Below are 15,381 nucleotides of genomic sequence, written 5' to 3' on the forward strand. Positions count from 1 at the left end.
ATTTATTCCACTGCCAAGCATGGTGTGGATGTGTAATTTATCCTTGCTTCCATATCAATGATCAAAGAACAGGGACAACCTGAGTCCCTGTATAAGGATCTTCAGTTAAGGACTAAAGATGCAAATGATTTTTTTTTTAAGGAAACACGTTTGGTTATATATTGATTTATGTATGATTTAATAATCTATAATTCAGATGCTACTATGCATTAAAATGTCAGTCCCACAGTTCCCTGTTTGAGTTAGTATAAGGGTTTAATTAACCACAGAAATCTGAAATCATTTGTAAAATTTATTAACCTTGATTATTACAAGAGTTTGGTAAAGCAGAGAGAATCCAGGTCAGTCTTAGGGTTGCTTTTTATTAGGATTAATTACAAATATGAATGGAGATGAGTAACTGACAAAACAACTAAGGTTTTTATTTTTTCTAAATCTGAAAAAAATTAACATAAGATTGTAGAGACATCCTCTGAATTAGTAGTATAGTGGAGATACTAGCGCCCCCTTGTGCTTTATGAATAGTTTAAGTATTTGTATTTGTTATTCTACCTCACCAAGCCAAAGAACCTGTGCTTTAAATCATTTCAAGTCTTTGCATTTTAGCCTTTTAATTTACATTAATAATATGCAGACCAATCTGAAGCATAATCTTAAAACCACTGATTCTATTATACTGCAGACCTTGCTAATTACAGCATAATGACAAACTACATAAGGATTGGTTGGTATTTACTTTTAAATATAAATTTTATCAAAATATGATTTTTTTCATGACTGCTTTAAAGATCTGTAGCTGAGAATTCTTTGTTTACTGCTTTGCCACAAAAACTGCATTCCTTTCATCACATGCATTTACTCTGCTATTCATCTTTTTCACTGCCACTTGCTGACCTCACCTATACTTTCTCTCACCCCCATAGACTTAAAAATCATTCACATGACCTCCCTTTAATTATAATATTACAGAATGTTTCTCAGTGACCTTTACAGTTACTTACTAACGTCTAATGAACAAATTCTGTAAATGATACACCTCAAATGTACACAAACGTTGCCTTTAGCCTTCAGCATGGCCCTCTTTTGATGACGGCCATATAAAGGAAAATAATGAGACATCTTTACTGCAAGGGAGCTCAGAGAGAGTGGCTGATTCTTCAGCAGCCAAGCATATTCATTACTTGGATTTTCCAGCAGGTAGAATAGACACTGGATCTGTTTGCACTTCAGCATCAGACATCCGTTTCGGCCCCTGAGGAAGAATATATAGAAATGTAAAAATAATTGAACAATGCCAAAGAACAATTACATCTGCAATTATGTTTTAGTTCTTTGCAAACAGACATTTCCATTGATGTTACTTCTCTTCTCTCCTCAATTCTCCTCCTTTAATCAGTTTTAAATACTACTGAGAGCTGGAGCCACATCTGCATACTCCCCACAATGGGAGTAAAATGGTGCAAGCCACAACTATACCTCAACATAGCTGTTGCTCATTCTCTCTGGTTATTGTTTTCAGAGAATTGCACTAACCAACCATGCTATATTATTGTGGTACTAGAATAGTTCTCAGTAAAATATCATTGTCTAAACTGGTTACTGCATCCAGGGCCGCGCAGAGGGGTGGGGGCAAGTGGTGCAATTTGCCCCAGGCCCCGCTGGGGCCCTGTGAGCCCTGGCCCAGCGGCTGTCCGGGTCTTCGGCGGCATTTTGGCGGTGGGGGGCCCTTCAGTGCTGCCGAAGACAGGGAGTGACTGGAGGGCCCCTTGCCACCGAAATGCTACCAAAGACCCGGACTGCCGCTGGGTGAGTACAAGTGCCGCAGTTCCCCTGCTTTGCCCCAGGCCCCCTGAATCCTCTGGGCAGCCCTGACTGCACCCATACTAGAGCTCTTCAAAAAGGCTTAGGAGTTCTGCTCCCAGTTTAAAGGAACATTTACGTATATAGATATTTGAAAATGCCATAATGATATTGCATTTGTAATGCCCTGTCTACACTACAAACCCAACTGTTCTGGTAACTGTTCATGACACTTCTCTGTCCCGATTATAACAACCATGGTTGAGTTGCATCAGCTCTATTCACAACACAGACATGGCTCTTTCTTACATTAGGTGAAATTTTCCAAGCAATTAAACCATACTGTAAAGCCAGTTTTAGGTGATTTGGGGTGCCCTGGCCCATTTTTAGTCATCTTGAAACCAGCACAATAAATAGAAATATGCAAAAATCAGTTGAATAATTCTGAAGGACAGGCTTCTTAAACAGTCTAAATCCAAACCCATGTCTAAACTACACAGCTAATCCATTTTAAAATTTAGTTTAGTAAACCATATTTAAAACCAGTTAAAAGATTTCCTGCAGTAGACCAGTGCTATGTGTTAGCTAGGCTTACACAGCCATACCTACCATTCTGTCAAACTGTGTGTATTTAGTATGTTATTGGAAAATCTAGACATCTATCACTCACAACTTCAGCAGTGGGTCTATTGCCTGAAGAGGACGTGCACACAGGGTGGCACCAATAATGCATGGAGAATTGCACTCTGGGACATACAGTTTCACAGAGAAGTGGGAGAAACGAAAACTAGCCAAGCTAGCATGGTTAGGGAATCCTCCCCCTTGCTCGTGAAGCAACAGCAGATACTTTGACATGTTATTGACCTGCTGGCCATTTTATTTTTCTTGTTCTAAAAAATTGCAGTATAACACCTCTCCACCCTTAAGAATCACCACCATCACCTCAGTTGGCCAAAGAGGGCACTGTTCTATCCTGTGCAATCTGTATTGACCCAGATGCAGGCAGGTGCAACTCCAGTGATTGTAACTGAGTTGCCCCCGCTTACACCAAAGTTGAATTTGAACCACTGTGTCTAGAACTAGATGGCTTCTAACTGGTTATGCCCTGCAGGCAGCACAAGCTGTCTTTTTAAATGCATCAACATTGGTAGTTGACCATAATTATCAATCAACACAAAACAAGCTAGTCATTCCAAATTGAGCCAGTAAAAAGAGTCTGAACATCAATTAAAAGATTTCCCAATGTTAGATGATTAGCTTGAAGTCTGTCAGCTGTAACTGTCTGTGCAATACATGAGTACATTAACTTGAGAAATAAGATACTATTGTTTGCCCTGTTTCCTATAAATACTGCAGGCGAGAAGTGAACTTATTTTGACTGACTTAGCACACTTGCCAAATAGCATCATTTATTAATGTTCACCTATAGTACATCCTGATCGCTGCACCCATTTTCAAAGTGGCTTGCTAAATAAAACTGGAAGCTGGAAAGGACGCTGGCCTGTGATTCTTCTTATCTAGAATTTTCAAGGCTCTTGTGTCTATGAAACAAAGTGTTGATACCTCTGTTGTAATAAGCAAGTTCCAGATCTGCCTCAGATACATGGGCATGGTTCCCATCAGTCCAAACTCTGCTCTCAGTTATTCCTGGGCAGCCTCTTTGAGGGCTACCCTGTAACACATTTAATTTGGATTGTATCTAAGTGTGAGATCAGGACTGTAATGATAGAATGGCAGTTCTGATTCAGAGCGCACTCAACAAAAGCATTGCCTCTGCGCACACTGTACTGAAGAGACTGATTCAGATAGTTTCTGAGAATGTTTTCATGTGTGGAATACCTACAGGTTCCATTTATTTTATTTTGAGTTGTCCTATTTCCAAAAATCAGGCTATTAATCCCAAGCTTTAGTAAATGTACATTTTCCTGATTCTCACTCTACCCTAAATTCCTTTGCAGTTTATGTTGTGAATTCCTCTTTTGCTTATGTAACAGACACAGAATTGTGTAGCTTTTTTCAATGAAATTCAGATAGTCAGTGACCCTTGTTCTCTGACAGACCTGTGCTATCGGTGCTGTAATTTTGTCTAATAGCATAATCTGTTCCACTAGTAGCTAGGAACAGATGCCTGTTCTCAACTTTCTAATCTAGTGCATCCCTGCACATTCCGTTCCCTTTATACTGTATCCTTTTCCAGAAGAATCAATACTTTCAGGGCAGAGCGTTTTTTAAAACAGCTGGCCAGAATTCAGGGGACAATCCAGTGGACTTTGCCATGAAAATGCACAATAGAGACAAGTAAGGTCTAGAGAACCTCCACTTCTGCTAAAATATCTTCTATCCCCATTTTATCAGTCCAGAGCTCAGCACTTTATCAGAGAAACTGTTGCCAGATTTCTGGACTGATGCTTTGAATGGACGATACTATGAGTGGTTTATGTATAGTCTAACACTGAGTTTAACCATTACAATTTGTGGTGTGGACTTTGCCACTTTTTTTGGTTGGGTCTCCTCAGAACTATCATTGTTATATTGTAAAGTGTTGGTCTTTGGAAGGATTGGGGATTGACATCCTTAGATATGGGTAAAAAATTGAGTCATAAATGTCTGAAGGAGTGGTATTATGCTGTCAAATATTTCAACTGGGGAACACTTCTGTTTTAAACACTGAATATTCTTCCTGACTGGAGAGGTCAAAACATCCTCTCCTCTGTGCAGCAAGATCTGGTAGTGGATTGTCTTTCCCAGTTGAAGAGCTAGCCAACTGGCCAGATAAACTATAAATCTAAAACCTTTCCACTATATACATACATATAGAAGGAGTTATTCTGCTCACGAAAGAGGAAAGATACCAGAGTATTTTAAGGCTCTGTTAATGCAACAGAAAATGATGCATTGCATGGCCAAAATATTATCAGGCAAGAGAAATACCAAGTAGCAAAGAAAAATATCTCAGACTCTCTTTTCTTTTTATTCTCCCTTCACTTTACTTGCTTGTAGCAGTATCCCTCTTTTTCTGCACACAATCTCATCTCTCTTGGTGCAAAAGCCTTCTCTACTCTGTGTCTGAGAAATCTTCCTGCCCCACTGACTTTCATATAAAAACAGATTCTCTTGTTTGCCTCCTAATCTCTTTGCAATTATTCTAATGCTATCGCTATTTAAGGCCATGTCTCCACTTACAAGCTTACAGCAGCACAACTGTACCAATACAGCTGTGCTGCAGGAAGAGCGCTCATGTAGCCATGTTATGCCAATGGGAGAGACCTCTCCTGTCAACATAATAAAACCAGCTCAAGGTGGTAGCTATGTCGGTGGGACAGCGTCTCCCACTGACACAAGGCCGTGCACATGAGTGCTTATGCCAGCAAAATTTGTCGCTTAGGAAGGTGAGTTTTTTTACACTCATGAGCGACAAAAGTTTTGCTGATGTAAGTGCTAGTGTAGATATGGCCTAGCTGTATGAAAAGTTTCTGGATGCACCTTGTATGAATGACACAGTACAAAATAAAGAATTATTGTCTACAAATACAGAAGCTCTTTTTCACTCATTGACTTCAGTGAGAATTTTGACTGAGAAAGGACACAGTATTTAATTTCTGCAGAATTCAAACCATGCAATTCTCCATTATCTCTAGAAACAATAGAGGTAGTAAATATTTGCCTGGTCAACTTGTAACCCATGTGAGGACTCCTTCTCCTCAGTTCACATAAGAGGTTAACAAATCGACTACAGCTGCCAGCTAAATCCTTTAGATCAGTGCTTCTCAAAGTCGGGCTGCCGTTTGTGGAGGGAAAGCCCCTGGCAGTCTGGGCCAGTTTGTTTACCTGCTGGGTCTGCAGGTTCGGCCAATCGCGGCTCCCACTGGCCGCGGTTCACTGCTCCAGGCCAATGGGGGCTGCGGGAAGGGCGGACAGCACTTCCCTCATCCCGTGCCACTTCCCGCAACCCCCACTGGGAGCCGCAGTGGGAGCCGTGATCGGCCAAACCTGCGGACGCGGCAGGTAAACAAACCAGCCCAGACCACCAGGGGCTTTCCCTGAACATGCAGTGGACCGGCTTTGAGAAGCACTGCTTTAGATCAAGCAATAGAAGCGCACGGTTTTACACCAGAAGGTCTCAGGTTCAAATCCTGCTGTTGGCCAAAGTGGGATTGGTTTCAAATATACATAATACGAGCTGAGTTTTCCAGACATGTGAACACACTGTATGCTTGTCAGTCATGTGGTGCATACACACACATTTATATACTTGTGCATATTGGAGACTTGCACACAGATTTGGGTGGGTGGGAAAGTACACACACACTCGGAAGCACATATCTAATAACTGGGACCAGTTTGTACAAGATACAAACAGTAGTTATAAACAAGGTCCTGCTTCTCCCAGAGAAAGCTGAGCAACAAGATCTACCCTTGACTTCAGTGGGAGCTGCAGACAGGGCTTAATTTGTAATGAAAGAGGTGCTGCAGCTCAAGCAATTTTTTACTTTCATAACTGATGTGGCGAGCACAGTGGTGCTGGGCCTATGAACTGCCAAGCCTAGAGGTGCTGGGGCTCAACCATGGCAAGCCCCAGCATGAATTAATCACTGGCTGCAGATGAATGGAAGTCAATGGAAATTGTTATACTTAGCATACCTGAACATCTGGGGTGAAATCCTGGCTCCACTGATTTCAATGGCAAAATACCCCCAGAGTTTAAGGCGGCCAGGATTTCACTCAAGGCCTCTAAATGATACCATTTTTTTCCCCCTGTTTAACATATATGTAAGTGGCTTCATTATTATGAAGAGATCGTGCAGAAAGAGTTAAGTTTCTTTCGGTCTCCTTCCCTGGCCAATATACAAATTTTTTGTAATGAAACTAGCACAGTGTAGGATAGATCACAATTCTGTGAAATGAATGTAAATCAAACACTCCTTATGATGTGGAAAAACATCTGCCACAAACTGAGTCATATTGTTCTGAACAACAGCTTAACTTTACAATGTAATGTTCGAAAAGGGCTAGTTTTCAAATCAGTGTCAATTTAAATTCTGTTCTACTTGCTTTTTCCTCTTCTAGGCAGTGGTGGTTGGCTCTGTTTTATTTTCTTTCCTAGCCACCTTATGAGCAGAGCCGGGGGGGAAAAAAGGTTTAAAATTAACCTATCACAACCAGATTCATTACAGCTAAAGTGACCTCATCGTTTTGTGTTCTTCCCAGCAGTGGGTATTCTTGGCAATGTCCATTTGGGATGTAAAAAGATGTGGCTAGCCTTGGATGAGGGTCTGAAGTCAGGAGTGATCCCACAGCACATTGTACTCAGTCTGTCTGTTGTGGTAGGGAGAGCAGAACAAGTTGCTTCCTGCCAATTGATTTTATGAAAAGCTACTAGAAAATGCTTGAGTCCTCTGTTCCTGGCACTGGTTGTTTAGAGAGAAGGCTTCTTAACAGAGGCAAGTGGCTATCTGTGAACTAGCTTTTGCATTGCTCGCCGTGAGAGAGACAGTGCCGGTGAGGTAATATCTTTTATTGGGCCAACGTTTGCTGCTGAAAGAGACACATTTTTGAGCTACAGGGAGCTCTTCTTCAGGTCTGGGAAATGTAATCAGAGGCTCCCAGCTAAATACAAGGTGGGACAGATTGTTAAGCATAAGGAGTTAACACATGTTGCAAGAGACTATTCACAATGAAGTGGGCAATGAACACCTCTGCAGTCCTAGGACAAAGGAGGATTAGTAGATTGCAGATTGTTGTAATGAGACAGAAAATCAGTGTCTCCGTTCATGATTTTTAATGTCTAGCAAGGTTATGAATTTTAGCTCCCACACCTATCTTTTGAAGGTGTAGTGCAACTTTTCTTCGAGGATGAGGACTGAGAGGTCAGATATGGAGAGTGATGGTTTTGTAAAAAGCATTCACCTGCAGGTGTTAGGGTATTTCTGTCTTATCATTTTTTTCTGTGTCAGTTATTTGAGAGCTTAGTGGTTGTCTGGTTTTACCCACATTGTTTTTCTTTGGGGGATTTAATAAAAGATATTACCTCACCCACCTTGTGTCTCTCATATCCTGGGACCAACACAACAACAACAACCTTGCTTACCACGGCCTCACTAGATGAATGAGAGAAGGGAAGCAGAAGGAGCCATACCCATTTTATACCCCGAACAAGCACTAGATGTGCAAGCATCCCCCAAGCTCATGAGAGTTCAGATGTTCAGTCAACATAATTTTCCCAAAAAATCTAAATTTCAGGGGTGTGAAATGCCACACAATAAAGTAGCAAAGAAAAATCCACACACATGTTCCCAAGATATTTTCCATCTGCTTAAATGTTGATTGGCAGCTGCGTTCCCATTTTCCCCTGCCTCTGGCTGAAAATGTGCTGCCGTAAGGCCCTGATCCTGAAAGCTGCTCCATCTAAGTGGACTCCAGTGCCACCCCATTGAAGTTAATAGCATGTACCAGTGCAGGGATCTGCTCACAAGAGGCAGCTTGCAGGGTTGTCATTTAAATCAGCTGAATCCCGATTTAAAAGCAAAAATTAATTTAACATACTAAGCCCTTAAAAAAGCCTCCAAATGACTGTCTCTTCTCTATTTTCTTGAGGGGGGAGTCCTTTGCAGTGTCTCCTCCATTCTGGATTGAGGCGGTGGTTGTGGTTTGCTGTTCTCTGGAGTCTTGCTGATCTTGAGTTTCCTGTTTGCTCAGCTCTGTTGTAGACGTTTTGTCTTTTGAACTCTCCTTGCTCTTCTGGCCCACAGGTTCACTTTCCGTTGGGGCGCCTGGCCTCTCTGTGGAGCCTGATGTCTAAAGCAGTTTCAAACAATGGTTATTTTTAGTGGAAAATATAAACATTTTGGCAGGAGGTTCATAAATATAGTAAAAATCAAAGGCCACCTCCAATGTACAGAGCTCGGGCCTGATTCAGCAGCCTTTACTTAGGACAGTAGCCCCAGTGAGACTGAATCACTTATGCGAGTAAAGACTGAGGATCAGGCCCTTTCTGCATAGCCTTTATTTTTATATATTTCTACGGTGAAGCTTCTTTAGCAGGCAGCAGCATGTGATTTAAAAAAAGAAAAGACTGTATATTTATAGATCTAGAGAATTACATGCATGCTGTCACAGCTGCAAAGATATAACGGTCTCCGCATCCCAAGCTGCAAAGTCACTATAGAAGCTCAAAAGTGCAAGGGAAGGAGCAACAAAGACAGGTAGCAGGGCGCCTGAAGCAGAGGTAAAAATATTCCATCTATAAAATTACAATACTCCACCAAGTGATTAACAAGCCATGATTTGGCCATGGAAGTCCAGTGCTGTAGAAAATGCTGCATGGAATTGCAAAAAGAGACACTGTGAATTCCTTAAAACAACAAACAACATTACAGAGCAGACAAATAGAGTGAAGGCAAGAACTCAAACTGAGAAGACAACTGGAGAGGGTCAAAGTTCACAAATCAAGATTCAGATCTGAAGAACAAATAAAATAACGTGATGATTCTGTCAGTTTATGTGGTTGCAGATTACTGCAACTACAGGTTACATTTGTGCTAAAACAGTTGCTTGCAAATGGGAATTTCTTTTTGCATCATATAAGACTTGTCAAAACTATATTGACATCTATTTAGTTAAAAAGAATCATGGTAGTGGAGCATACAAATTAGACATATTTAGGCCATCTGCAAATTTGGCCCTTGCAGCCTGGAGATGCTCTCATGGTTTAACAAGTTGCAGTATTGCCAACTCTTCTGATTTTATTGTGAGTCTCATAGTAGTGGTTGATTTTCTTAAAGCTCCACATCCTGGAATCATGTGATTACAAGAGAATATGAGCTTTCATTAAAAACAAAGTAAGTCTTTAGTTATCATGGTTACAGAGAAACTTCAAAGTATAAACTCTAAAGGCTCAAAAACCAGGAGACAAAGAAAAAGAACCCAAAATCTATTATTAAAAAAAACTCTCATGATTTTTAAGCTGATCACATAATTTTGGGGGCCTGATTTATGATTTTTGAATTCCTAGGGTTGGCAATACTACAACTGGTCTATTTCACATAAGTCCCTCTTTCCTTTTCTTCATAGAATCATAGGGTTCGAAGGGACCACAAGGGTCATCTAGTCTAACTCCCTGCCAAGACTGCAGGATTTGTTGTGCCTAAACTATCCAAGACAGATGGCTATTGAGCTTTCTTTTGAAAACCTCCAGTGAAGGAGCTTCGACAACCCCCTTAGGCAGTCGGTTTCATTATCCTACTGTTCTTATAGTTAGGAAGCTTTTTCTGAGATTTAATCTAAGGCTATGTCCACACTAGCATTTTTGTCAATAAAACTTTTGTCGGTCGGTGATGTGGAGAAAAAAACACCCTGCCCCCCCGACCGAAATAAGTCTCACCGACAAAAGTGCCTGTCTGGAGAGCGCTGTTGGTGGGAGATGCTCTCCCACTGACATAGCTACCATTGCTCATTGGGAGTGGTTTAATTAAGCTGACAGGAGAGCTCCCTCCCTCCAGCAGAGAGCGTCTACATGGGACACCTTACAGCAGCACAGATGCAGTGGTACAACTATGCCACTGTAAGGTCTGTAGTGTAGACAGAGCCTAAATCTGCTATGGTGTAGTTTGAACCCATTGCCTCTTGTCCTGCCCTCTGTGGCAAGAGAGAACTTTTCTCCATTTTTAAGGCAGCCTTCCAAGTATTTGTCCTCCCTTAATCTCCAAACTAAACATACCCAGTTCAACCTTTGCTCATATGGCTTGCAATCCATCCCTTTGATCATCTTTATTACTCGCCTCTGGATCCATTCCAGTTTCTCTACATTCTTACTATATATGTACAGCTCACACCAAAATCTTTCAGGTCAGAGAAACTTTGATTCTATATCCATGCCAATTCTCCTGCTGTTTAAGATTGAACAACTTAATTCCTTGACTAAGGCTACCTCGGGTACGTCTACACTATGGGATTATTCCGATTTTACATAAACTGGTTTTATAAAACAGATTGTATAAAGTCGAGTGCATGCGGCCACACTAAGCACATTAATTCAGCGGTGTGCGTCCATGGTCCGAGGCTAGTGTCGATTTCCGGAGCATTGCACTGTGGGTAGCTATTCCGTAGCTATCCCATAGTTCCCGCAGTCTCCCCCGCCCCTTAGAATTCTGGGTTGAGAGCCCAGTGGCTGATGGGGCAAAAATCATTGTCGCGGGTGGTTCTGGGTAAATGTCGTCAGTCATTCCTACCTCTGGGAAAGCAATGGCAGACAATCATTTCACGCCCTTTTTCCCTGGATTGCCCTGGCAGATGCCATAGCATGACAACCGTGGAGCCTGTTCAGCTTTTTTTTTTTTTTTTTTTACAGTCACCGTATGTGTACTGGGTGCTGCTGACAGAGGCGATACTCTGGGCTACACAGCAGCATTCATTTGCTTTTGCATGATAGCAGAGACGGTTATCAGTCGTTCTGTACCGTCTGCTGCCAGTGTAAATTGGCAATGAGATGACGGTTATCTGTCCTTCTGTACTGTCTGCTGCTATCATGGGTGCCCCTGGCTGAGGTCGGCCTGGGGCGCAAAGGCAAAAATGGGAATGACTCCCCGAGTCAATTCCTCCTTTATGGTTTCTAAATATAGAGTCAGTCCTGCCTAGAATATGGGGCAAGTGTGCTAGAGAAGCAGTGTATCAGAGAGTACAGCTGCTCCGAGCCAGATCCCGCAGAAATGATGAGCTGCATGCCATTCAAGGGGGGTGCCCCTGCAACAACCCCACCTGTTGCTTCCCTCCTCCCCCAACCTTCCTGGGCTACCATGGCAGTGTCCCCCCCATTTGTGTCATGAAGTTATAAAGAATGCAGGAATAAGAAACAGTGACTTGTTAGTGAGATAAAATGAGGGGGAGGCAGCCTCCCGCCACTATGACAGTCCAGGCAGGACATTAAGCAGTGCGGGGGAGAGGAGCCCAGCATGCTGCTGCTATGACAGTCCAGGCAGGACAGAATCTTTCCTTTACACATGAAAGGGAGGGGGCTGACGGAGCTCAGCCCCCAGTTGCTATGATGAGGAGGGTTACCAGCCGTTCTGTACCATCTACTGGGAATGACTGGGAATCATTCCTATTTTCACCCAGGCGCCCCCGGCCAGCCTCACCTGAAGCCAGCCAGGAGCACTCACGGGTTGATAACAAGGACGGCTACCAGTCCTACTGCACCATCTGCCACCAGGCAAGGGAGCGGAGTGGATACTGCTCTTCACTGCTGCAGCATCGCGTCTACCAGCAGCATTCAGTAGACATAGGGTGACATTGAAAGAAGTCAAGAAACGATTTCTTTCCCTTTTCTTTCACGTGGGGCGGGGGGGGAGTAAATTGACGAGCTATTCCCTGAACCACACCGGACAATGTGTTTGAACCTACAGGCATTAGGAGCTCAGCCAAGAATGCAAATACTTTTCGGAGACTGCTGTGGACTGTGGGATAGCTGGAGTCCTCAGTACCCCCTCCCTCCCTCCATGAGCATCCATTTGAGTCTCTGGCTTCCCGTTACGCTTGTCACGCAGCACTGCGTAGCCTGTAGATTTTTTTTTCAAACGCTTTGGCATTTCGTCTTCTGTCACGGAGCTTTGATAGAACAGATTTGTTTCCCCATACAGCGATCAGATCCAGTATCTCCCGTACGGTCCATGCTGGAGCTCTTTTTGGATTTGGGACTGCATTACCACCCGTGCTGATCAGAGCTCCACGCTGGCCAAACAGGAAATGAAAATCAAAATTTTGCGGGGCTTTTCCTGTTTACCTGGCCACTGCATCTGAGTTCAGATTGCTGTCCAGAGCGGTCACAGTGGTGCACTGTGGGATACTGCCTGGAGGCCAATACCGTTGATTTGTGGCCACACTAACCCTAATCCGATATGGTAATACCGATTTTAGCACTACTCCTCTTGTCGGCGAGGAGTACAGAAACCGATTTAAAGAGCCCTTTATATCGATATAAAGGGCCTCGTAGTGTGGACGGGTACAACGTTAAATCAGTTGAATGCTGCTAAAATCGGTTTAAACGCGTAGTGTAGACCAAGCCATCTACACTATAGCCTATGTTGGCATAATTTATGTCATTGGTGTGAAACCTCCCCCCCAGCAACATAAGTTATAAAGACATAACTGCTCATGTGTGCAGCGCTATGTCACAACACAGCTTCTGCTGCTGGCGGAGGTGGTTCTATGATGCTGACGGGAGAGCTCTCTCCTGTCAACAAAGAGCATCGAATCTTCACCAGACATGCTGCAGCAGCACACCTGTATTGGTATAGCTGTGCTGCTGCAGTGCTGTCCTTACAGACATGGCCTCAGTTATATTGTCTTTATTTTCAACCGTGAACCCTTATTCCTTTTCTTTTGGGTAGGTAGTATGTGTATGTATTGCTTGCTCATATATTGATTTCTCAACCTTTACATAAAATCAAACCTATATCATTTCTCTGGAATTCCCTCATTCTGCTGTGGCACAATAAGCCAATCCATCAAATTTAGAGCTATAATCGAGTTGATAATGCAGTTTGAGCAACAGCACTATACACCATGCTGAGGCCAGCTGTGTCTCATAGGAAAAAAGAATATTCTTAAGGCAAACTCAGAGTTCTTCAGGAACTGCTGGATTTATCTACACAGACACTACACTGTATCTTGTAAATAATTGCATATCGGGTAAAAAAGCTGGTTTTTATGTGTTCCGTGGGCACCCAAAACTTAGAAATGGGGTTTCTGAGGGTGCAAGGAATGCAAGGAAAAGTGCTGCATAAAAACAAATTTAATTCTGTCTATCCTTATTCTGACTAATTTCAATGTCAAACAAGAAGCACTCATTTGCTCGCCTCCTGCTTTGTTTGACAAGATACTTGTCCCTCTTAATGTCATTATTTAGTGGATTGGCAGACCTGCATGAACAACTAGAAATAATCAAAGTACAAAGGTTCTTGTGCTACAACATGGGATGTGTCTGAGGCCATGTCCACCCTACGGGTATATGGTGGTATAATTGCTTCCGTCATTGTAGGAATTCCACCTCCCTGAGTGATGGTAGATAGGTTAAAAGAAGCATTTTTCCATTGACCCAGCGGCATCAACATAGGTCAGCATTGCTAGAGCAGTCAATGGTTGGATTTTTTCACGCACATGAGCACCATGGCTATGTTGACCTAAGTTTTAAGTGCAGACTAGGCCTAAGGTCCAAGATGTGAGGACAGAGTCTAGGCCTGATTAACACCCTATGAAATCAATGGGATCATACAGGTTGTAAAGTTAGGGCAGATTCTGGTCTATCATGTTTATCCATGTGAGTTCCTGATAGTTTATTGTAGTTTTTCAGGCCAAATCCAAACTGCCTTCAACAGGAGTGTTCTGATAAATGTAGCAAGCAGATTTTGGCCTTTGATGTTACTCAGAAAAAGCACTTTAAACAATATCGGTAATATTTTTTTTCAGACCAAGCAGAAAAAAATCAGATAATCTCTTTGAGGTGTTTCATGTTAATCTTGAAAGGCAGGAAATTGACACATTTAATATTGATGGGAGTGACATCAGGAAATACAAACTGAAACCTATGAATAATGAACCATGTTAATGTTTCTCATTTTAAAGGTTGATCTTCATCTGACAAACTGCATTACTTCTTTTGGAGTTAATTTACTCCCACAGAAAAAAGTAATAAAAAAGATTAACAGGACAGTATTTTTCCTGTCATGTTTTACTAAGGCTTGATTCAAAGATTTTTAAGTCAGTAAGAAGATTCCTGATGACTTCATCGAGCTCTGGATCTGTCCCCTAATGAAGTTATTTCCCATACAACATGTCAGTAATGAAGAGAGAAATGGAATCAGAGCATTCCAAGAAAAACTAGAAAAGATAAATTAAGGCAAGTGTTTGATACAACAGCATAACCAGTTAAAAACAGGCAAAAATATTAAAATAAAGTGAACAATGGACTGATTCTCCTCCGTGTAAGTGAGAGGAGAATCAGGCCCAATGCATACATGTTTTTTCTAGAAATATGGTAGGTAATTGGTAGCAACTGACAATTTAAAAAAAAAAAAAAAGAAAAAGAAAGAAGTACAGAATATGAGTCCAGGACGGTAGTCATCTGAGAAGCCTCATTGTAAGTAAAGAATTGTTAGTTTATAAGAGTAAAGGTTTGAGAATCAGACCTTGTATCTTCTGTGATCTCTATAAGAGAATAATCAGCTAAGATTAGCTTAAACTAAAAAATTGTTAGCTTATAAGAGTATAGGTTTGAGAATCAGACCTTGTATCTTCTGTGATCTCTATAAGAGAATAATCAGCTAAGATTAGCTTAAACTATCAGTGGATGTTACACAGCAGAAAAACACTTTCCTGATGATAAAAATGAGAATGAAGAAAGAAGGTCTGATAGGTCAAGTTTCATCACAGCTTTAATTTTGCAACTGAGTTACAGAAAACCATAACAGTCCATACATGGCCAGATCCTTAGCTAGTGTCAGTTGATTTAGCTCTAGTGACTTAAATGGAGGTCTGCTGATTTACCCCAGCTGAGGATCTGGCTCATAGTAAAGATGACAGCTTTTGAGT

General features: G+C 41.9%; 1 protein-coding gene across 1 annotated transcript in view; it reads right to left on the minus strand.

The window, feature by feature from the left end:
• Positions 1-274: 274 nt before the first annotated feature.
• Positions 275-15,381, minus strand: part of BCAS1 (brain enriched myelin associated protein 1) — a 100,813-nt gene continuing 85,706 nt past the window's right edge. Inside the window, exons 12-13 of the mRNA XM_050918240.1 lie at positions 8,344-8,595; positions 275-1,252 (exon numbers count right to left, since the gene is read on the minus strand). Coding sequence (XP_050774197.1) covers positions 1,178-1,252; positions 8,344-8,595 — 327 coding nt within the window. The 3' untranslated portion in view covers positions 275-1,177. The remainder of the gene's footprint in view (positions 1,253-8,343; positions 8,596-15,381) is intronic.

The sequence above is a fragment of the Gopherus flavomarginatus genome, chromosome 11, assembly GCF_025201925.1.
Source record: "Gopherus flavomarginatus isolate rGopFla2 chromosome 11, rGopFla2.mat.asm, whole genome shotgun sequence".
Classification (NCBI taxonomy): Eukaryota; Metazoa; Chordata; order Testudines; family Testudinidae; genus Gopherus; species Gopherus flavomarginatus.